The sequence below is a fragment of the Hyla sarda genome, chromosome 5, assembly GCF_029499605.1.
Source record: "Hyla sarda isolate aHylSar1 chromosome 5, aHylSar1.hap1, whole genome shotgun sequence".
Taxonomy (NCBI): domain Eukaryota; kingdom Metazoa; phylum Chordata; class Amphibia; order Anura; family Hylidae; genus Hyla; species Hyla sarda.
Window position 1 is genome coordinate 129,388,319 of NC_079193.1, and position 25,585 is coordinate 129,413,903.

A 25,585-nucleotide genomic window follows, 5' to 3' on the forward strand; every position below is an offset into this window, starting at 1 on the left:
AGATATATATATATATATATATATATATATATATATATATATATATATACCGTATTTATCGGCGTATAACACGCATTTTTTAGGCTAAAATTTTTAGCCTAAAGTCTGCTTGTTATACACCGATAAGCCGTGGCAGTTTAATGATTTAAAGCGAGCGCTTTAAATCAATGAACTGCAGCGGCTTTTGCAGGTCCAGAGACCTGCCGTCGCTGCCCGATTCTCTGCCCCTGCCTATCCTTGGGTCAAGAGACTGCCGGCGCCGCTGCCCCCATTGCCTTTCCCATCCCCGTTTTTTCTGACCCCGCAGAAGCCCGAGGAAAGGCAGGGGGAGAGAGGCCGTTGCTGCCCGGTTCTCTCCCCCTGCCTTTCCTGGGGTTTAGAGCCCTGCTGCCGAAGCTTCTCTCCCCCTGGCTATCGGCGCCACTGCCCCATTGCCGCCGCCGCTGCCCCATTGCCTCCCCCATCCCCGGTTTTATAATTGCCCATTGCCGGGGGCAGGTCCACGCTGCTTCTGGCTCCGGTGTGGCGTCTCCTGCGTCGTTGCGCTGCGCAATGACGAGTGACGTCGCGTTGAAGACGTCACTCGTCATTGCGCCTCGCAGCGCATAGCAACAAATACAGGTGTAAGTGTTACATCATTAAGAAGACACATCCCCAAAGTGTTCCCATTGGTCCATTAAGACATGTGTATACGTAGTCATAGTGACCATAATGGATTACATATAAAATCTTAAAATACAATGTCAAATATAAAGTGCTATACATCATATGGATGTTCAGTGTTGTACTTATAATATGAGGTATCTAGATCGCTGACCTGTGCCCTTGATGTTCATAACGGAGATTCACCGGCATTGCAAGCTTCTGTTTGTAAACAATCGCACAGCGCTTGCACATGTGTGACGTCACTCACCGTTCTCTCCTTATAGGAGAGACCATGCCAATGCCCTTACTAGCCTACGGCAGCATACTGCGCACGCGTCAGTCCTCTTTACACTGACTGTCTCACGTCTCTGACTTGGGGTGCAACTGACTTAGGGTGCATTCACGCCACGTTTTTGCAGTACAGTTCCCATGTACGTTTTCTATGTAAAAAACGTATGGAACCGTATTGGAAAACGTATGCATTGACTCTCCATTGAAAACCATATGCCAAAAGATGCATCAGGTTGTGTCCGTTTTGCATCCTGCACGGTTTTGTCAGGTTTTTTTCCTTTACCCAAAACTGTAGTCTACCACGGTTTTAGGTCCTGTTGAAAAACTGTATTAAACCGTATACGTTTTTTTTAACATGGGAGTCAATGGGAACCGTATAGAAATGTATGTGCATACAGTTCCATCTGGTTTTCACCATACGGTTTTTGACTTTGCAGTTTTTTTTCTTGGAATTTCAATCAAACAAGTAAAACTTTATTCAAAATGGAGTGAAAAGTTAAAAACGTATAAGTTTTTTTTTTTCTTTAAAAAAACGGATGCAACCGGATGTCATTTTTTCAAACCGTATACGGTTTTTAACTGTATACGGGTTAAAATTTGTACACACGTTTTGATACATTTTAGTCAGGTTTTGAGGAATCCATTTTTCCTCAAAAACCTGATACGGGAACTGTATTGCAAAAACGTGGTGTGAATGCAGCCTTACACTAAGGATCCTGGAGTATATGGACATCTGCGCGTGCAGACCAATAATACATAAATATTGGGCAAAAACGCTGCGTATGTTTTAATTTACTGTAATCTATGTGAAAGAAAAATAGGGAATGGCATAGAGATCTACAAAAAGGGCTATTTTTATTTTTACAGATAATGAAGACTTGCAATTGTGGTGAACCACTGTTTTACAATAAATAAAATACAATCATCTATTGCATTACATACAAATCTTATAAATTGAACATCGGCTGCAGGTCGGCGACATCTAGATATCTTCATTCACAAATATCTTTGTGGAAAAGTGTTTCGTGCTATAAAAAAGGATAAAATACCAATTAATAATATAATATTACACCGAGCAGTAATAGAATAAAGTATTAAAGGAGAATAAAAAAATGAAAATGTAAAAGAAAAAAACTCAAAGAATTATGAAAAATATGAAAATGATAAAAAAAATTAAAAAAAAGTTACAAAATTGAAAAAAATAAAAATAAATAAAATGAAAAGATGGAAAAAAAACTAATAAAAAGGGGAAGAATAAAGGGGGAAAAGAAAAAAAATAAGAAAAAAACTAAGAAAAAAGGGGGGGAGAAAAAGAATGGAAAGGGAAAACGCGCGGGGGGTGGGGAAACAGGGAGGAGAGAGAAAAAAAGGGGGGAAAGAAAAGGGGGGAAAGGAAAACGAGAAAGGGGAAAAAAGAGAAAAAAGGAAAAAAATTATATAATAAGGATGAGAAATAAGGGGGAGAAAAAGGCAAAAGGAGGAAAGAGAAAGGGGGGAAAAAGGGGGGTGGGAAGCAAGAAGCTAAAGGAGAAGAAAAAGGGGGGAAAAAAGAGAAGAAAGAAAAAAGGTAGAGAGGGAGAAAGGGAGAGGGAGAGGGAAGCAAAAAAAGTGAAACCGGTGAGACGCAGGAGCCGATGCAAGTCTGCACCTCACACCGGCGCTCAGGGTATACTGATTTCAGTAGCTGGGGGCGCTGCTCAGAGAACCCCCTGCGCACACACAAGTCTGCTCTTAGCCCCTGAGGTGCCGGTGTGCGGTGAGATTTCCGAACCAGCCCGTGCAGTGCGGTCTGTCCTCCTTCACACACAGAAATCCTTTCCAGCCCCATGCACTGACGTCCTCTCTCCTCCCCCCCCCCCCCCCCCCCCCGCTCTGTGTTTTCCCCGTGCAAACTTGCAGCCTCTCCGTGGTAGATCAGGTTCTGGGGAGACAGAGCAGGGGGAGGGGGATGGAGCTGTGTGTGGGGGAGGGAGGAGCTGTGTACCGAGCTGTATACGTCCTCGCTCTCCCCCTGCTTCTTGTGTAATGTAGAGCAGGGGGTGTGAAGCTCAGGTGAGGAGGCCGAGCATGCAAGCGGCGGGAAGGGTGGTTATATATGTATGTACAATAGAAGAATGTCCAGCACAAAAGCACGATGCAAGATGATAATTTATTGTGAATTCACACAGCAGAATCCCCCCCTTCATACTCACCCGCCAACAAAGAGCCCCACGGATGCACGCAAGCACGCCCGAACCAAAACTACAACTTCCAGAATGTTGCACCATAATCTAAACTGTAGAACTATAAAGTGTAACATGCTGGGAGTTGTAGTTTTGGTTCGGGTCAGCTGCAGAGCCATAGTCTGCATCAGGGCATGCTGGGTGTTGTAGTTACTAACTGCAATTCCCAGTATTCCTTGTCCCAGCCTATGGCTCTGCAGCAGACACTAACCAAAACTACAACTCCCAGCATGTTACACAATAACCTTAACCGTACTACTATACAGTGCAACATGCTGCAACACCCACAGAACCATAGGCTGCATCAGGGCATGCTGGGGGTTGTAGTTACTAACTGCAATTCCCAGTATTCCTTGACACATCCTATGGCTCTGCAGCTGACACGAACCAAAACTACAACTCCCAGCATGTTACACAATAACCTTAACTGTACTACTATACAGTGCAACATGCTGCAACACCCACAGAACCATAGGCTGTATCAGGGCATGCTGGGTGTTGTAGTTATCTAGTAACTAAATGCAACTTCCAGCATTTTCTGACACATACATTAGAGTAAATAAAATGCACCATATAAACTGGAGAAGCAGAACCCCCCCCCCCCCCCCCCCAGTAACACAGCGTTGTTCAGTGTTTTCCAATCAAAAGACTCCATATATAAGTCCCTATGAAGACTGAAAAATAGTGATTAAAATATTTTAATAAGTGCGTATATATGTGAATAAGCCCCTTCCTAATAAAGTTCTGATAATAAATGGTTCCGATAAAAACTACAGATCACGACACATAAGATTACCCTCGTACATCCCTGTGTATGGAAAAGTTGGAGTTATAGGGGTCAGATGGGGGGTGGGGGGGGGGGGGCACGCACTTGCCTCGGGTGTAAAAGGAGCTAGCTACAGCTCTCCTGCCGCTAATAGCCTGGCATGATGCGATTACCATGGCCGCTATTATACCATTAGATCACCGCTGTCTAAGTTGACAGCAGTATCTAAAGGGATCTTATATCCATCCCTGGTGGTCTAGTGGGGTGAATCGTACTATTTTGGTTGAAATAATTTCTTCTACCAGGACAAGTGGATTTTCTTGAGGGACAAGTAGATTGTGTTCCGCTTTAGTCCCTTGGACAAGTAGTTTTATATTTTTTTTTATTTCCACACCCCTGTGTATATGTATATATATAATATATATATATATATATATATATATATATATTTTTTTTTTTTCTATTTATTTATTTATATATATATATATATATATATATATATATATATATATATATTATTATATTATATATTCTATTGCCCATATATTCAATGTGTTTGTTCCAGCATCACGTCCAAACGGCCAAAGATATTAACATGAAACTTGGCACACATGTTACTTTTATGTCAACAACAAACATAGGATAGGTAATTTAACCCTTACTCACCCCCATTTGTCAGGGTCGGGGTTTTTTGTTTAAAGTCCCATACAAGTCTATGGGAAATAGGTTACTGCATAACTTCCAAACGTCTGGAGATATTTCAATAATACTCGGTCACATGTTATTTATATGTCCACTAAAATTATAGGATAGTTAATTTAACCCTTAACTACACCCATTTGTGAGGGTCAGGGTTTTTGTCTCATGCAAATCTATGGGAAATGTATGTTCCGGCATAACTTCAGTAAGGCAGGAGATATTTCAATAATACCTGGTACATGTATTACTTATGTCAAATAAAAATACATAAATTAACCCTTACCTACACCCTTATATAAAAGATGGGTTTTTGTTTCAAGTCCCATGCAAGTGTATTGGACTTCCAGTACCTTACTCCCCAAGCTCCGCCGCTCTACATTTCCTGGTAATTGTGTCAGTCCGGCTTGCAAGTCACACCCCATCTCGTGAAGACACGCGCACTGATTAAACCCCACTCCTTTATTCTCTACCCTTTTTGTGCATCGGTCTGGCTTGCAAATCATGCCCAGTCCCACAAAGCCACGTCCCCTTCTATTTTCAGCTTACAATATCTTCATTACAAATCAGTCTCACATGAGGTCAGGACAGGAGGGCGGGATGGGACAGGAGGACGGGACATGGGGTTGGGATATGAAAACAATATATGAGGATGGGATATGAAGTCAAAAGAAGCTTCCTCCTTTAGTTTATTTTCCTCCCCAACAAGGATTAGGAAGGAAAAAACGGGCAACACCGGGTACTCAGCTAGTGTGTGTGTGTGTGTGTGTGTGTGTGTGTGTGTGTGTGTGTGTGTATAAATGTATATGCGTGTGAAAAAAAATAAAAATAAAATATATATATATATATATATATATATATATATTTATATTCTCTCAATGTGTGTGTACGTGTATGTTCCAGCATCACTTTCAAATGGCTAAAGATATTGCCATGAAACTTGGTACACATGTAATATCTAATCAACAACAAACATAGGATAGGTAATTAAACCCTTAACCTCAAGGTTCTTGTTTAAAGTCCCATACAATTCTATGGGAAATATAGGTTACTGCATAACTTCCAAATGGCTGGAGATATTTCGAGAATACTCTGTCACATGGTACTTATGTCCAGTAAAAATGTAGTTTAATTAAACCCTAACCTACCCCCCCATTTGCGAGGGTCAGTGTTTTTGTTTAAAGTCTAATACAATTCTATGGAAAATATATGTTCCAGAATAACTTTAGTACGGCTGGAGATATTTCGCTAATACTTGGTCACATGTTACTTATGTCAAATAAAAATATATAATAGTTAAAATAACCCTAACCTCTACCCCCTTATGTGAAGGATGGGGTTTTTGTTTCAAGTCCCATACAAGTATATGGGACTTCTGGTACCTTACTCCACAAGCTCCGCTCTGCATCTCCTGACGAACTTTTCTTTTCTTTTCAGTTTACAATATCTTCATCACAACTCAGTCCCACCTGAGGATAGGATATGAGGGTTAGAAACCAGGATTAGATATGGGGTCAGATTATGGGGTTGGGATTTGAGGACAGCATATGACAGCATTTGCTTTTCCTCCCCCACAAGGATTAGGTAGGAAAAAACGGCCAGCGCCGAGTACTCGGCTAGTGTGTGTGTGTGTGTGTGTGTGTGTGTGTGTGTGTGTATGTATATATATATATATATATATATATATATATATATATATATATATATATATATATATATATATATATATATATATATGTGTGTGTGTGTATATATATATATATATATATGTGTATATATATGTGTGTATATATATATATATATATATATGTATGTATGTGTGTTTTAAATTTATATGTATTTTGCAAAGCATTAATTTATTATTTGACGGATGTGTTTTTCTTGCAATCACAAAGATCACTAAGGAGGCGGAAGAGTTTATTGTTGAACAATACCGTCGTCTTCGACAGCGTGACGGTAGTGGGGTTACGAAATCTGCATGGAGAATTACAGTCAGACAGCTTGAAAGTTTAATTAGATTATCTGAAAGCATGGCCCGCATGCACTGCTCAGATGAGGTAAGATTTTGTCATGTCTAAATTACATTAAACCCATATAATGCCATCTTACATTGTATCTAATTTATGAAAAATAATGTTACTTGAAAGCTTTTATTTAGATGACATAATGTCCTAAAACACCCACAGGTTCAACCAAAGCATGTGAAAGAAGCTTTCAGGTTGCTCAACAAATCAATCATTCGTGTGGACACACCTGATGTTAGTTTTGATCCAGGTGAAGATGACAAGATTGTGGAAGGTATGGATTATTTCCCATTAACTCCTTTAGAACATGACCTAATTTTGCCTTCTTAAATTTGACATCTGTCCCATTATGCAATAACTTTATTAAATCTATGACACAACCTACTTTGCTAGTAGTAAATTTTGGTTGATACATTTAGCATATACATAGTTAGAATGGTAAAAAAGACACATTTCTGTAAAAGTTAAAGGAGAAATGCGGCGCTAAACTTTTAACTTTTCCTGTGCCCGTGCTGTAAAAACTATAAAAACAAACTTTAACTCGCCTTCCTACATTCCTCCGTTGTGCCAGTATCTGAGTACCATTCCTCCAGTGCTGCTCGGCTCCCTGCTTCTTAGGCTTGGAACATCACACTGCGGTCAGCGAATCTCCACCTGCAGTGAAATCTGACTTCGGCCGGTGATAGGCTGAGCGCCCTGTCATTTGAGGAGCTGGCTCGAGCGCAACAGGGGAACGTAGGAAGGTGAGTTAAAGTTTGTGTTTTTAGTTTTTGCAGCCCGGGCACGGGGAAAGTTAAAAGTTAAGCGCATCATTTCCCCTTTAACCCCTTAAGGACGCAGCTCATTTTCACCTTAAAGGGGTTCTCCAGTGCTTAGACATCTTATCCCCTTTCCAAAGGATAGGGGATAAGATGCCTGATCGCGGGAGTCCCGCCGCTGGGGACCACCGGGATCTTGCACACGGCACCCCGTTTGTAATCAGTCCCCGGAGTGTGTTCGCTCTGGGTCTGATTACTGACGACCACAAGGCCGGCGGTGTGTGACATCACGCCTCCACCCCCCGTGTGACGTCACGCCTCCACCCCCCGTGTGACGTCACGCCTCCACCCCCCGTGTGACGCCATGCCTCCACCCCTGTGTGACGCCACGCCTCCACCCCCGTGTGACAGCTATCGCGCCCCCTCCCGTAGGCTTGCATTGATGGGTGGAGTGTGACATCACACGGGGGCAGAGGCGTGACATCACACGCTGCAGAGCTTGTGGTCGTCGGTAATCAGACCCGGATCGAACGTGCTCCGGGCACTGATTACAAACGGGGAGCCGCGTGCAAGATCCCGGGGGTCCCCAGCAGCGGGACTCCCGCGATCAGGCATCTTATGCCCTATCCTTTGGATAGGGGATAAGATGTCTAAGCACTGGAGAACCCCTTTAAGGACGCAGGCCTTTTTTGCAAATCTGGCCACTGTCACTTTAAGCATTAATAACTCTGGGATGCATTCTGATTCCGAGAATGTTTTTTCGTGATATATTCTACTTTGTTAGTGGTAAAATTTTGTTGATACTTGCATAATTTCTTGGTGAAAAATTTTGAATTTTTTTTACTTTGAAACTCTGCTTATAAGGAAAATGGACATCCCAAATAAATTATATATTGATTCACATATACAATATGTCTACTTTTTGTTGGCATCATAAAGTTGACATGTTTTTACTTTTAGAAGACATCAGAGGGCTTCAAAGTATAGCAGCAATTTTTCAAAATCAGAATTTTTCAGGGACCAGTTCAGTTTTAAAGTGGATTTGAGGGGTCTTCATATTAGAAATACCCCACAAATGACCCCATTATAAAAACTGCACCCCTCAAAGTATTCAAAATGACATTCAGTAAGTGTGTTTACCCTTTAAGTGTTTCACAGGAATAGCAGCAAAGTGAGAGAAAATTCAAAATCTTCATTTTTTACACTCTCATGTTCTTGTAGACCCAGTTTTTGAATTTTTACAAGGAGTAAAAGGAGAAAAATCGTCCTAAAATTTGTAACCCAATTTCTCTTGAGTAAGGAAATACCTCATGTGTATGTGAAGTGTTCTGTGGGTGCACTAGAGGGCTCAGAAGGGAAGGAGCGACAATGGGATTTTGGAGAGTGAGTTTTTCTGAAATGGTTTTTGGGGGCATGTCACATTTAGGAAGCCCCTATGGTGCCAGAACAGCAAGAAAACACCCACATGGCATACTATTTTGGAAACCTGTCTGGAGACCCCCAGAGGGTTATCAGCCACGGATTCCGGAGTTTGTTGGCGACTCTGGAATCCGGATTAACACGGCCGGGTTCACTGAAATTGACTTTCAGATATTTTTTCAGTGATGGCTTTGTCAATCACATGGTGGAGCAGACTCTGTATGCCCAGCAGTTCATTGCCCACCACCCTGATTCATTTTTGGCTAGGTCCAATGAATGGTACGCCACTGATGCAGCTGAAATGAGGACATTGTGGGGCCTCGTGCTGCATATGGGCCTGGTCAAAAAAAACAAGGGTCAGGCAGTACTGGACCGGGGACATCTTCTACCAGACCCCGCTTTACAGTATGGCCATGACACGGAAGTGGTTCGAGGCCATTCGGAAATGCCGCCATTACCCTGATGAGGCATGCCCCCCCACTTTGGGGCCAAATATTTGGAGGCCCACGTTCCGCTCAGGGAGCTCTTGGTACATGAGTCTTTTATCATTTTTAAGGGGAGACTCCTCTTCCGCCAGTACATTCCCTCGAAGCGGGCGTGGTATGGTGTGAAGCTCTACAAACTTTGTGAGAGTACCTCCGGGTACACTTACAAGTTTAGAGTATATGAGGGACAAGATTCCTGTATTGATCTGCCAGATTGTCACCCTGTCAGGCCCAGGCCTGAGTATTAAATCATATATGTGTATTATAATTGTACTGTGTGCAATGTATTATCCAGGACATGGGTGAGGGGTCATTCAGATGGTGTGTCCCTTTTGTGTATTGCATTTTTATTAGGGGCCTGGCTGGTTGTTTGTTTGAAGTCAAGGGCTCCTTTGAGGCGGCAGGATGTAAGGAGTCTCTGGCCCCATATGTGAGATAACAGATGCCCCCTGGGGGGATCAGAGGGGAGGGGGGAGTGGAGCTTCCCTCCAAAAACAAGCAGATATGATATTTAAACAATGCTAGACTCAAAGTTTTGGTTGTTAAGCTCTGTGCCCCAAGCTGACAAGACCATCCTAAGGACAGCTGGAGACTCACTCTCATGGACTGCTATACCATTACGCTGTAAGAACTTAATTTTTACTTTTCTGAACTTGATTGCTAAACTCTTATATATATTCTTATACCTGTATGTCATTTGTAAATTTTTGTGCATAGCACTGTGATACCTTTTATCAGATTAAATGTTTAATTAATCAGCTCTGGTCTTTGATCTCTAAATATATGAGCTCACCTTTCTGAAGGCAGCTCGGGTGAAACACGTTTATCTAAGGGTTAATTTGATGACTTGCCTGGACTAGTAGTGGATACCCAGAGGTCTGGCGGCTTTAACCCTTGCACCATCACTCTCTAGCGTCTTGGCTGGACAGATAGGGTGTGATCGTGACACCCCCCCACTCTGGGTGTTAGCGGGAAGCTCGTTTGGAACCTTGTGCACCCATTGCTGGATAAGGGTTACCACGTGTACGTGGACAACTTTTACACCAGCATCCCTCTGTTCACATCCCTTGCCACCAGATCCACGTCCGCTTGTGGGACTGTGCAGAAGAAAGAGGCCTTCCTCTAAATTTTATCAGGGTACCTATGTCCAAGGGTAAGTCCCGTGCCCTTACCCATGAAAACCTGTTGCTGGTCAGGTATAAGGATAAGAGGGATATCGTTATGCTGACCACAATTCATGGTAACTGCAGCTCATCTGTCCCTGTGCAAGGTACCACAACAACGGCCCTCAAGTCTGATTGTATTCTGGACTACAATTAGTATATGGGGGGAGTTAATCTTTCTGATCAAATCCTCAAGCCAAATTACGCCATGCGGAAAACACAGGCATGGTACAAAAAAGTTGCGGTCTACATGATACAGGTTGCCATGTACAACTTTTTTGTACTGTCCCAGTACGCTGGAAACACAGGGACATTCCTCCAGTTCCAAGAACAAGTCCTAAGGGCCCTGATCTTTGGCGACCGGGAAGAGCAGGCCAGACTTCCCAAGAAACCCAAGGCCAGCACTTTCCAGGTGAGGTCCCCCCACACTGGAAAGAAGGAACGATCCCAGAAAAAATGCAGTGTGTCACAAGAGGGGGATACGGAAGGGCACCATCACTCAATGTAACACTTGCCCAGATCATCCGGGCCTCTGCATTAAAAACTGCTTCATTGAGTACCACACTTCCATGCGGTACAAACATTTTCCTTCTTCATTTTAATTTTGCATAATTTGACCCCAATGTACAAAGTCCAGAGTACATTCCAAATTTTAACCCCATAAAACCACTAAATTGACCAAAAAACTTTAATAAAAAAATTTCAAAAAAGGTCATCGGTCACTGAGTCACTATCATCGGGGGACTTTTCATGTTGCCTCAAATGTGCAGCGCTCTCTCTCCACCTGAGTGGGGTGCGCATTTGAGGCAACAGGTTAGGGACGGCCACACACATCACATTCCCACAATGATGATTCAGAGCATAGGGTTTGGGGTGGGCATATTTTTTAGTTTTGGCTATGCTCTGGGTCATCATTCTTGGAACAAAAGCTTTTTTATAATTTTATGTCCCACTGTACCCCTTGTTAGTAATTTACCCCATGTTATGCTCCTTGAGGGGGGGTCCCGCTGTTCTGGCTCCATAGGCAGCTATGTCGAAGCTCAAGGCCCCTGACTGCCCTCCTGTTCTTCCGTGACCAGTGTGCACCCGCAGAGCCATTTTACACCCAGATATGAGGTATGTCCTTACTCCAAAGAAATGTATTTACAAATGTAGTTTTTTTTGCTGTTCTGGCACTAAATGCGACATGCTCCCCCCCCCCCCCCCCTATTCAGAAAAATTTGCAAATGTGACTCCTCTTCTGAGCATTGTAGTGCGCCCGCAGTGCACTTGATGTCCACATGTGGGGTATTTCCATACTCAGAAGAAATGGGATTACACATTTTGGGGGGCATTTTCTCTTATTACACCTTGTAAAAATGTAAAATTTGGGGAAAAACTGCATTTTAATAAAAAATAAAAAAATAAATATATATATATATATATATATATATATATATATATATATATATACACACACACACAAACTGTAAGCCAGGTCCGTATAATAGTTAGGAATCAATAGTGCTGGCCAACTTATTCTTTGTTTGTATTACACATATGGGGGAGTGGCTGCCTCCATGTTGGTTCTTGCACCCCACCCACCTCTATCAGGTGTATATAAGGTGAATTGGATGTTCCAGATCCTGCAATGCCTGCTGATCTATTCACACAGAGGCATATTCATAGTGTAGGGTCCGTCCCAATGAGATCACCTTACCGTGGTGGGACGGTCCAAGCTATTTGGCCGCCAAATTGTAAGCAAAGTATCTCACTATTTCATTACTGCACCATAGCTGAATAGCTTCTCATGTTGTATCTATATACTCATGTTTTATCTATATCTTTGTGCTAGCAGTGTCACTGGACCCCATTTTTCTTTCCTTGAGGGGTGTAGTTTCCATAATAGTATGCCATGTGTTTTTTTTTTGCTGTTCTGGCGCCATAGGGGCTTCCTAAATGGACATGCGTCCCCCAAACCCCCCCGGCTTTCGGCAAAATTTGCAAATGTGACTCCTCTTCTGAGCATTGTAGTGCGCCCGCAGTGCACTTGATGTCCACATATGGGGTATTTCCATACTCAGAAGAAATGGAGTTACAAATTTTGGGGGGCATTTTCTCCTATTACTCGTAAAAATGTAAAAATTTTGCGAAAACTAGCATTTTAGTGAAAAAAATTTATAATTTACACATCCAACTTTAACGAAAAGTCATCAAATACCTGTGGGGTGCTAAGGCTCACTGTACCCCTTGTTACGTTCCTTGAGGGGTGTAGTTTCCAAAATAGTATGCCATGTGGTTTGTTTTTTTGCTGTTCAATGCACCATAGGGGCTTCTTAAATGTGACATGTCCCCCAAAAACCATTTCAGAAAAACTCACTCTCCAAAATCCCATTGTTGCTCCTTCCCTTCCATGCCCTCTACTGTGCCCGCCGAACACTTTACATACACATATGAGGTATTTCTTTACTCAAGAGATTTTGGGTTACAAATTTTACCCCTTGCAAAAATTCAAAAATTGGGTCTACAAGAACATTAGAGTGTAAAAAAATGAAGATTTTGAACTTTCTCTTTCAATTTGCTGCTATTCCTGTGAAACACCTAAAGGGTTAAGACACTTACTGAATGTCATTTTGAATACTTTGTGGGTGCAGTTTTTATAATGGGGTCATTTGTGGGGTATTTCTAATAAGAAAGCCCTTCAAATCCACTTATAAACTGAACTGGTCCTTGAAAAATTTTGATTTTGAAAACTTTGTGAAAAATTGTAAAATTGCTGCTGAACTTTGAAGCCCTATGATGTCTTCCAAAAGTAAAAACATGTCAACTTTATGATGCAGGCATAAAGTAGACACATTGTATATGTGAATGAATATATCATTTATTTGGAATATCCATTTTCCATGTAAAGTAATTAAACGGATCCCTCCAAGGAACAACCCAGGATAGAGGCAGCGCACAAGACTTCAAAGGTAAAATGGTTTATTTACCTGGCATGCAACTCGTTTCGCTGGATAACCAGCTTCATCAGGCATGTTGAGGGTAGAGACACATAGGGTATTTATACACAACAGTTAACCCGCACATTGCTGGAATAAAAGCAATAGGCAGGAGCCCATAAAACACACACATAAAAAATAGTAAAATAAAATAAAAAATTATATATCTCACATACCTAACTAGAGAAATTGGATATGTATATAAATAAAATATAAATATAAGGAGCAGCTGCCGTTCTTCGCCCGTTGCAGGGTCACTTCACGCCTTCACCATAGTTGTACTTGGTCGCAGTACAACTATACTTGGTGAGCAAGTTTTCTTGTTTGTTCATATTCTCTTTGCATTACTTTATCACACTAGGAGCGCTCTCCTTGTTTGTACATTGCATTTTCCATGTAAGCAGAGAGCTTAAAAGTAAAAAAAAAAATGCTACATTTTTAATTCTCTCATGAAATTTTTCACCAAGAAATGATGCAAGTATTGATGAAATCTTACCACTAACATAAAGTAGAATATGTCACTAAAAAACGCTGGGAATCAAAATGAAAAGTAAAAGCATGCCAGAGTTATTAAAGCTTAAAGTGACAGTGGTCAGTTGTGCAAAAATTGGCCGGGTCCTGAAGGTGAAAATGAGCTGGCTCCTTAAGGGGTTAAAACTACTTATTTGATATTTCTGTAATTGTGGTGCTGTCACTAAGAAGGATGCTTATTGTTAATCTTGTTTCCACAAATTCTGTATTACAACATTGCTGTATTCCCTTCCTAGTAAGGTTTTACTTTATTGTTATAGCAGTATACTAGTTGGAAAGCACTGGGAAGTGTAAGAGGGAGGGTTGTTTTTTTACCTCTTGTGTCCTGTAAACATGCAGGGTTACAGGAAGCATGAAACGGAGAATAGTTAGTTGAATGTTTGGGTTTCGTTTTCACATGTAATGTTCCAGTGTATGTTGCTTCTATTTACTTTACAGTTGTGCATGTATCTGATGCATGGCTCCGGGTCAGGACATCATTAGCTGATTGTTGGTTTTACATGCATGAGCTTCTAGATAGCCTATTTAGGTTGAGTTGCTGCATGTACACTGCCAGTGGAGCAGCGAGAACAGCATTTACTGGACCTGCATGCTGTTGAAGACACTCTGAACAGTGCAGTACAATAATTCCATAGGAATCTTTCCTGACTCAAACTTCCTGTCTGTTACGTAATTTATGCTTATTCTTTGTGTCCTAAGAGATGCAGCTAGACACATTTTATCCCTTGCCTCCTGCTTGTAAGATTTAAAGGGAGAAACCTATTACAGTGAGACTGGCTGAAGTTGTATCACATAGGAATACACTAAGACTCTGCAGGGTGATTTAGATCAGTGACATCTTTCCCCAATCACTTGTAGAACTTGGTACAAGCTCAGTGTGATGAGATTATGACCATTCTGCAAAGCCACAGGCATCTTGGGAAACTATTAGATTGCATTAGAAAAGCTATAACTGAGAGGAACACCTAATCTAAATTGCAGACCACCTACAGATGGCAAATAAACTATATATATATATATATATATATATATATATAATACATTTTGAGAAGGTGAAAGGTGTGGTCATTGATGGACGGTATGTGTCACAAAGGTTCCTGGCCTTAGTGAGGTATGAGCCGGTACTTTCCAGTATCTGTGCTGCGGTGCAGCCTGATACTGTGCCCGTGTTATGGCTGGAAAGCCAATCCAGACGGCTCTTACCGGGAATGACCAAGTGCAGGGTGGGGATAATGCCGTACAAATCGGGTGCTGTGTAGCGTGACCAAAGCCACGGAAGCCACAGAATTTCCACTTCTGCCACCATGCTGACTGCCAACCATGCTACCACATTGCTGGCTCAGCTGTGGCCTCACGGGCAACCTGCAACCCTCTACTCCTGATGATGAACCCACTTCTGCACCCGGCTCACAATTGTGATCAGCTTCATCATCATCAACAAGTGTCTGCACGTCACGGATTTCCTCCTCAGGTTCCTCAACAGTGTCTGCTTCAGGACCCTGAACACTGGCAAGACCAGCTGCCACGTCACTCTTCTTATCACTACTTGCCCGCCTAGTGGAGAAAGCAGCGGTTGTCACCTCCACTTCTTGGCTGGGCAGTAGCTGCTGACTGTCCTCTAGTAGATCGTCCTCACTAAATAGTGGAGCTGAAACCACAGCATAAGATACTACTTTAGGGGAGGGAATAGCATAGGACAGAGGCAGTGGGAGGACAGGGACTGATTCCAACTGAGGGTTGTGTCTGAGGAACCCACCGACTGTTGACTGGGGGTGTCAGATGTCACTTGTGATGAAGTGGATGACCGTGTTAACCAATCGATGATGGCAGATCTGTTGCTGGTCGAGACACAACCGCTAGCTGATATCGGGAGATCAGGCCTCTTGCTGCGACTCCTGCTGCCACTCGCACCTAGTCTGCTGCAACCTCTGCCTATGCCTGATGAATTTAGGCCTTTGCCACTTCTCTGTGCGCATCCTGGCACTTCTCTGCCTGACATACTTAGAGCATACTGTTTTCACTACGCTTAAAACAGTATTTGTGTAGAATAGCAGCAGGTGTGTACTTTTGGCTGTCCTTTCACAGTATCTAGGCCCTTGAGCCTTTATTAGGAACAAAATAGTACACCACTTAGATGTACGTATGTGCTATGCACTCATGAGGGCAGAAAAATGCGCTACAGTATGTTTAAATATTTGTGCACAACACCAGCAGTACACACCAGTGCTGCGGCGCACAGTTGCTTTGTACTAAACCCAAAATTGCTCTCTCTCAATCTCACTCCCTTCCCTATCAGTGCTTCTAGGCATGATTTGTGCTTGATCTGAATCACTGCTTTTCTTCCGTGCAACATACAGCTCTCTGTAATAGAATGCTGTAGACAGTGACTGGGAGGGGAATCGCTGCAGTAAGAATGCTTTTCTGTGAAACACACACACACTGCTCTCTGTCCCCATTTATCTCTCTGCAGTGAAAGGCTGAAGTGACTGGCCGCAATATGGCTGCCGATTATATGGGGCTGTGACATCATAGGGTTGACTTTCTGCTGATAGGCTGTATCCTGCATGTGATTCAGGGTTATTCTGCCTACCCTTGTTCCCGCCTTCCCAGAATTCCTTGCCCCATTTCCTCACATGTGGATCTGCCATTTTAGATGCCCTGGAGCCTGGACCGCACTAAATGGAGATTAAGCAATTTGCGCAATCGAATCACGGCTGTATTCGCATTCGTTGCAAATCGAATTTTTCCTGAACTTCGTAACAAATTCGGATTTGTCAGATTCAAATTGCTCATCCCTACAACAGAGCACACCTTTTTCGCAAATACTCCTTGCTTGCATGTGCAGTTGAGACTAGACTTGGAAAGACCAGGAGTTTACAGTTGAACTTAGCAGTTGACCTAACTTGATGTGCTGTAACTAAGGGCAACAGGTTATTAAAACATAGCAAGCGCAAGGGGGATTAGGAAGTGTGTGTGTGTATATATGTGTGTATATATATATATATATATATATATATATATATATATATATATATATATATATAATATAATACATTTTCAGAGTTGCTTGTACATTGGAAATGTGTCTGATTCTTCAATTTAATCATATCTAAGGAACATAAAGTTGTATTGGTCTAAAGTGAATGGCCTAGAATTTTTTTTAGCGATTAGAGCCAGATACTAGAACATATTCTCTTTTTCTCTCTCTCGCTCGAGAGAGAGGAATGGGGATGGTCTGCAATACCAGATATGGCCAATGGACAACAGTTGCATATTATGGTTGAAAAAAAAAAAATACATGTCCATCAAGTTCAACCAAGAAGGTGAAGGGAAGGAGTATGGGTGAATGAAGGATGTGGTGGTGGTATTTTTGAAAAATATTCAATCAGTCTGGCTTCAAGGAGAACGCCAGTTCCACGTGGCGCAGGATACAAAAGGAATTGGAGATCAGATAAAATCAAGGTAATTTATTTCCCAAGATGCAACGTTTTTCGCAGCGGTAAAGCAGCTTCATCAGGCATGACAGGGAATGGGTATTTTAAAGGAGTGGTAGTTTAAGTCGGTATAAGGAAGGGAGAGGGAACATTTGGAATAAGTAATGTGATGTAACCTTTACAGGAGAAACATATCAAAAACATTTATCCAAAACATATATGGGCAGATAGAAAAAAAAATTAAATAAAACTACAAGTAATGAATTGTATTTACTCAGAGTGAAATGCACACATGCATGCACACTTGCGGAAATGGGTGTGCATGCATATATGCAAATGCATGCAAATCTATAACGATATAGTTAGTATCACTGTAACATAGACGAGAAGTGCATCCATAGCGTGGAAAAAATAAAATGCAATGGGATGAATAAAATACATAAAGATTAACACAAACAAAAAATAAACAAATTGTATATAAACTCCATGCAGATTAAGCAGATGTACAGGTAATAGTGGAAATAATAAAAAAAAAAAAAAAAAGAGAATAGAATAAAAGAAAATGAATTAAATATTAAAGGGTGTGAATATAACGGATGTAAATGTAGAAGTGATATGTACATATATTTGATCCAGAGTATCGGAGTGTAGGAAGTAGAGTTTAGCAAAAATGAAAAGTAAAGATAATGTCAGCAATAATCAAGAAATTGCTGTGTCATATTGCAACTTTAAATGCATCTGCAGAGCAGGAAAAATGTATGTACGGAAAAGAGGGTTATGATTATGGCATGTTCAGAGCATGTGAAATGTATATATGGAACAAAGGGTTATGGTAATGTGATCAAAAATGTAAAGAGAAATTATTCCTATTGTGCATGATAATGTAATCAAAATTTTTAAAGTAAAATTATTCCTATTGTGCAAACCATTCAGACTATGCGGTACCAGTATGCGAATAATTATCGAACATTTTCGATGGTCTCATTAAGACCATGCGGTACGAATGTGGATAATTTGAATATCCAAAAAGATTCACAATTAAACATTGAAACCGATTAGGTCTATTGTCAGGTATTGTTTCAAGAAATAGTCAAGCGTGAAGAAGATATATATTTTTTATGGATAATTGAAAAGTGCCGAGAGACACTATGTAATATAAACAAAGGAAGGAGGAAACTCCAGCCAGCTCACCCCACCCGGAACAGAAGGAGCACGGATCCAGGTGCTGGACAACACCACACAATGGAGAAAACCAAGGACGGTAGGATCCAGCTCAAATGCAAATAAAATCCAATTTATTTAGGACACGGACACGAACATAAAGGCAGTTATGCGTTTCAAGCGTCAAATGCTCTGTCATATTATAAAATTATTTTTAATGTTAGATCTGTGATTAGACATACGGGAGCGCACGGTTCGTATAGTGCGCCCCACATATTGTAGGTGACAACTGCAGGATAACAGATTGATAGCAAACTGTGTATCGCAATTTAACAATTGGTTAATAGAGAAAAAATTTTGGTATGACGAGAGGTAAATTTATCGGCAACTTTTGTTACAAGGTGAACAACCTTTTAATGGAGAAAACAAAGGTGAATTGGTAACATTGATATTTTTAAGTCTGTTTGGAGCAGTCATGTTCTTTAGATTTTTTGCCCTTCTGTATGTTATACCTGGTATATTGGAAACTAAGTCTTTCAAAATCTTTCAAAGTAGTCTTAAAGTATTTTGGATCTCCTTTGATGCTCTATTGAAGTTGGAAATAAAATTATACTTAAATGAATTGTCTGTATGTTTTATTTTTCTGGATATATTTCTGCTCCATTATTCTTTACTGTATTAACCAGATGTAATTGTTTATCTTTTACTTTGTGGAAAGCTTGGGTGAGTAATGATTTGGGATAACCCTTGGAAAGGAAACTATCTTTGAGGAGGGTGGCTTGGTAAAAAAAAAAAATCAGAATCTGTGGTGCAGTTTTCACGTATCCTAAGATACTGTCCATATGGCACACCTTTAAGCCAGCTGGAGTAATGTGCACTATTATATTCTAAAAAACTGTTAACATTAACAGATTTAAAGTGAGTTTTAATTGTGAATATGACCCACTCTATTTAAAATATCCAGGTCTAAAAAAATGAATGCTGTCAGTGGAAAAATGAAGAGTGAATTGTAAACCCCATTTATTTGAATTGAGATAGATGAAATCATGAGCTTGTGATTCAGAACCTGTTCATAAAATAAACAGGTCGTCTATATAGCGACAAAAAAAATATAAGGAGAATAGATCAGAGGCTGTGCTTGGTGACGCGCTTTGCCCCAAGTCACGCTAATTTATTCATGGGGGTCCTTCGAGGCCATCCACATAGCACAGTCTCTGATCTAGTCTCCTTATATTTTTTTGTCTCTATATAGACGACCTGTTTATTTTATGGACATGATTTCATCACCCATCTCAATTTTAATAAATGGGGTTTACAATTCACTCTTAATTTTTCCACTGACCGCATTACTTTTTTAGACCTGGAGATTTTAAATAGAGCAGGTCATATTCGCAGTAAAACTCACTTTAAATCTGTTGATAACAGTTATTTAGAATATAATAGTACACATTACCCCAGCTGGCCTAAAGGTGTCCCATATGGACAGTATCTTAGGATACGTAAAAACTACACCACAGATTCTGATTTTTTTTTGACCAAGCTACCCTCCTCAAAGATAGTTTCCTTTCCAAGGGTTATCCCAAATCATTACTCACTCAAGCATTCCATAAAGTAAAAGATAAAAAAAACAATTCCATCTGTTTAATACAGTAAAGAATAATGGAGCAGAAATATATCCACAAAAAGAAAGAGATAAAAACAGAAAACATAACGATAATTCATTTATTCATTTTATTACCAACTACAATAGAGCATCAAAGGAGATCCAAAATACATTAAGACGACATTGGCACATTATTTTCCATGATCCCATTTTGAAAGACTTAGTTCCCAATATACCCGGTATAACATACAGAAGGCCAAAAAATCTACATAACATGATCGCTCCAAACAGACTAAAAAATATCAGTTACCAATCCACCTTCGTTTTCACCATCAAAAGGTTGTTCACCTTGTAACAAAAGTCGCTGTCTCTGTTGCAGCATGATTAGCGATTTTTCCGATAAATTTACCTCTCATCATACCAAAATATTTTTCTCTAACCAATCTGTTATCCTGCAGTTGTCACCTACAATATGTGGGGCGCACTATACAAACCGTGTGCTCCCATGTGTCTAATCACAGATCTAACATTAAAAATTACTTTATATTACATAGTGTCTCTCTGCACTTTTCCATTATCCATAAAAATGATATATCTTCTTCACGCTTAACTATTCCTGAAACAAAACCTGACAATAGACCTAATCTGTTTCAATGTTTGTTTAATTGTGAATCAAATTATCCACATTAGTAGCGCATGGTCTGAATGAGATTATCGAAAATGTTCGATAATTATTCGCATACTGGTACTGCATAGTCTACATGGTTTGCACAATAGGAATAATTTTACTTTACATTTTTTATCACATTACCATAACCCTTTGTTCCATATATACATTTCACATGCTCTGCACATGCCATAATCATAACCCTCTGTTCCCTACATACATTTTTCATGATCTGCAGATGCATTTACAGTTGCAATATGACACCGCAATTTCTTGATTATTGCTGACATTCTTTACTTTTCATTTTTGCTAAACTCTACTTCCTACACTCATACACTCAGTGTATCACTTCTACATTTACATCCTATATTTACACCCTTTATTATTTAATTCATTTTCTTTTATTCTCTTCTTTTATTCTTTTTTTCATTATTTCCACTATTACCTGTTTGGTCAAAATATTTTTCAATTTTTACACCTGCTTAATCAGCATAAAGTTTATATACAATTTTGTTTCTTTTCGTGTTAATCTTTATGTATTTTATTCATCCCATTGTATTTAATTTTTTCCACACTTTGGATGCACTTCTCGTGTATGTTATAATGACTGTATAGTTATAGATTTGCATGCATTTGCATATATGCTTGCACACCTATTTCCGCACGTGTCCATGCATGTATGCATTTCACTCTGAGTAAATACAATTCATTACTTTTTGTAGTTTTATTAATTTTTTTAATATTTGTCCATATATGTTTTGATTTTGATATGTTTCTCCTACAATGGTTATATCACATTACTTATGTGATATTACAAATGTTCTCTCCCTTTCTTGTACCGACGTAAAAAAAACTACCACTCCTATAAAATACCCATTCCCTGTCATGCCCGATGACGCTGCTTTCCCGCAGCGAAATACTTTTATATCTTGGGAAATAAATTACTTCGATTTTATCTGATCTCCATTCCTTTTGTATCCTGTGCCAAGTGGAGCCGGCGTTCTCCTTGAAGCCAGACCAATTGAAAACCTTGCCTAGCCGGAGGACTGCGAATACACTAGCTGTTGCGCTTACCATTGTTGTGTATGACATTACACAACCACATCTGGTGAGCTGCGGACTTATTTCACTTTTATACTGCTTATCTCTCTTTTATCACACCAAGAAGTGCTCTCCCTTTTCTCCCCTTTAGACCCTCTCCCACCTTTCCCAATCCTTGACCTCCTAAAAGCTATTGTTTTGCAGTATATGTAACTGCCATTGACTTTAATGGGTGTTGTGCAAACAGCATAGCCACATTAGATGTGCTGTTGATGGAACTCAGAGGGTTATGGAAATAGCTTCAGCTTTCCCAATCAACTCTGGCAGCCATAATCTGGTCAGAGAGCCCTCAATATCAAGAAAAGGCTTGAAATGAACCCAACTCCACGGCGCTGAACGACCACAACAGGTGAACGGTAAAAGGCGTTTATTTGACCAGAATGAAACTCGTTTTGCTGCGCATGCGCTTCCTGAGGAAGCTGCCTACGTGTTTCATTCTGGTCAAATAAACTCCTTTTACCATTCACCTGTTGTGGTCGTTCAGCGCCGTGGAGCTTGGTTCCTTTGAAGCCTTTTCTTTATATTGCCTTATATCTGCCGAAGGGCAGCAGTTGACCTATTACTATCCTATGCTTACATCATTGTTGTGTATGAAGTTGCCAAACCACCCAGGGTGGGCAATTTATTTATATAGTTATCTCCCTATGGGATCTCAACGTTACTACTCTATGGAGCGCCTGTCTTTTATCTCAATACAGATGGGAATACTTGTAATACATTTTATTCCACTTTCTCAGTATTAAAAAAAAAAAAAAAGTTAATCATTTTTCCACCACAGGAGAGGATGACAACCCCACCATTAATAACAAAGAAACGGCTATGGAAACCAACCAATCTGAAGAAACAAAGGAGAAAATGGATCAAAGTGCTGCATTAAAAATGTCTTTTTCAGAGTATAAACAAATATCTAACTTGCTTGTTTTACACATGCAAAAGATGGAGGAGTGTAAGTTAAATAGAAATATAGTTTTCAGTTTTTAATGCCATTTTACCCTCTATTTAACCCCTTCAGGGTGCAGGGCGTATAGGCAGGGCCGTTTGAAGGAATTTGGGGGCCCCAAGCAAAATGGACATGGAGGCCCCCCCCTTGATGTTCACGCACGTCACGCTCTAGGGCCGGCGTCAGGACGTAGTAACGCCGGCCCTTGAATTCTGGGAGCGTGACGTGAGCGAATGTCGATACGAGGCCCCCACATTAGGTGCAGCGCAGTTCCCCCCCCCCCACATTAGGTGCGGCACAGTTCCCCCCACATTAGGTGCGGCACAGTTCCCCCCACATTAGGTGCGGCACGGTCCCCCCCCCACGTTTGGTGCGGCACGGTCCCCCCCCACGTTTGGTGCGGCACGGTCCCCCCCACGTTTGGTGCGGCACGGTCCCCCCCCCACGTTTGGTGCGGCACGGTCCCCCCCCCCCCCCCACGTTTGGTGCGGCACAGTCCCCCCCCCCCCCCCCACGTTTGGTGCGGCACAGTCCCCCCCCCCCACGTTTGGTGCGGCACAGTCCCCCCCCCCCCCCACGTTTGGTGCGGCACAGTCCCCCCCCCCCCCACGTTTGGTGCGGCACAGTCCCCCCCCCCCCACGTTTGGTGCGGCACAGTCCCCCCCCCCACGTTTGGTGCGGCACAGTCCCCCCCCCCACGTTTGGTGCGGCACAGTCCCCCCCCCCCCCACGTTTGGTGCGGCACAGTCCCCCCCCCCACGTTTGGTGCGGCACAGTCCCCCCCCCACGTTTGGTGCGGCACAGTCCCCCCCCCCCACGTTTGGTGCGGCACAGTCCCCCCCCCACGTTTGGTGCGGCACAGTCCCCCCCCACGTTTGGTGCGGCACAGTCCCCCCCCACGTTTGGTGCGGCACAGTCCCCCCCCCCCCACGTTTGGTGCGGCACAGTCCCCCCCCCACGTTTGGTGCGGCACAGTCCCCCCCCCACGTTTGGTGCGGCACAGGTCCCCCCCCCCCCCCACGTTTGGTGCGGCACAGTCCCCCCCCCCCCACGTTTGGTGCGGCACAGTCCCCCCCCCCCCCACGTTTGGTGCGGCACAGTCCCCCCCCCCCCACGTTTGGTGCGGCACAGTCCCCCCCCCCCACGTTTGGTGCGGCACAGTCCCCCCCCACGTTTGGTGCGGCACAGTCCCCCCCCCCCCACGTTTGGTGCGGCACAGTCCCCCCCCCCCCCACGTTTGGTGCGGCACAGTCCCCCCCCCCCACGTTTGGTGCGGCACAGTCCCCCCCCCACGTTTGGTGCGGCACAGTTCCCCCGCCCCCCACGTTTGGTGCGGCACAGTTCCCCCCACGTTTGGTGCAGCAGAGTTCCCCCCACATTAGGTGCAGCAGAGTTCTCCCCACATTAGGTGCAGTATAGTCCACCACATTATGTGCAGCATAGTTCCCCACATTCGGCAGTATAGTTCCCCACATTAGGTGCTGTACATTTTCCCCACATTAGGCTGTAGTTCCCCCACATTAGGTGCAGTATAGTTCCCCACATTAGGTGCAGTATAGTTCCCCACATTAGGTGCAGTATAGTTCCCCACATTACTAGCAGTATAGTTCTCCCCACATTAGGCTATAGTACCCCCACATTAGGTACAGTATAGTACCCCCAACATTAGGTGCAGTATAGTTCTCCACATTAGATGCAGTATAGTTCACCCCACATTAGGTGCAGTATAGTTCCCCCACATTAGGTGCAGTATAGTTCCCCCACATTAGGTGCAGTATAAATAACCCCACATTAGGTGCAGTATAGTTTCCCCACATTAGGTGCAGTATAGTTCTCCACATTAGGTGCAGTATAGTTCCCCCACATTAGGTGCAGTATAAATAGCCCCACATTAGGTGCAGTATAGTTTCCCCACATTAGGTGCAGTATAGTTCTCCACATTAGGTGCAGTATAGTTCCCCAACATTAGGTGCAGTATGTTCCCCCACAGACATACAGCCTCCAGCCATACAGTGTATGGCTGGAGGCTATATGCCTGTTTACTGCCCCACTTAAGTGCTCCGACCACTGCTCCTCTGGTCCGGCCACCATAGCAGTAGGTTCTGGGACAGGAGGAGCGGTGGTCGGAGCACTGAAGCAGATGTGCCGCTGGTCACTTACCATTCTGGCCAGCGCATGTCCTGTTCGCTGCTCCGCTCCTCCGCGTTGCTTTCCAAAGGGCGCACACACGGGACGTCAGTGACGTCCCAGCGTGTGCTACCTTCCAGCGGTCCCTGCAAGGGCCGAGAGGGTTAAAAGGGGCATGGTATGTCCTTAATAGGGATGTTCTTAATAGTGGTGGTAAATTTATCTGGGTGGGGGCAATTGCCCCCCCCCCCCCGGATCCGCCACTGCATGCATTATATACACACAACACACTGTACACTTTACATACTGTACATGCATGCTTCATACACACATACTGTACACAATACATACAGTACATGCATCATACACACACATACTGTACACATTACATACTGTACATGCATCACACACACACATACTGTACACATTACATACTGTACATGCATCATACACACATACTGTACACATTACATACTGTACATGCATCATACACACACATACTGTACACATTACATACTGTACATGCATCATACACACACATACTGTACACTAACAACTGTACATGCATCATACA

General features: G+C 42.3%; 1 protein-coding gene across 1 annotated transcript in view; it reads left to right on the forward strand.

Moving 5' to 3' along the window:
- Positions 1-25,585, forward strand: part of LOC130273447 (maternal DNA replication licensing factor mcm6) — a 321,467-nt gene that overhangs the window by 278,208 nt on the left and 17,674 nt on the right. Inside the window, exons 14-16 of the mRNA XM_056520266.1 lie at positions 6,516-6,677; positions 6,807-6,918; positions 22,723-22,890. Coding sequence (XP_056376241.1) covers positions 6,516-6,677; positions 6,807-6,918; positions 22,723-22,890 — 442 coding nt within the window. The remainder of the gene's footprint in view (positions 1-6,515; positions 6,678-6,806; positions 6,919-22,722; positions 22,891-25,585) is intronic.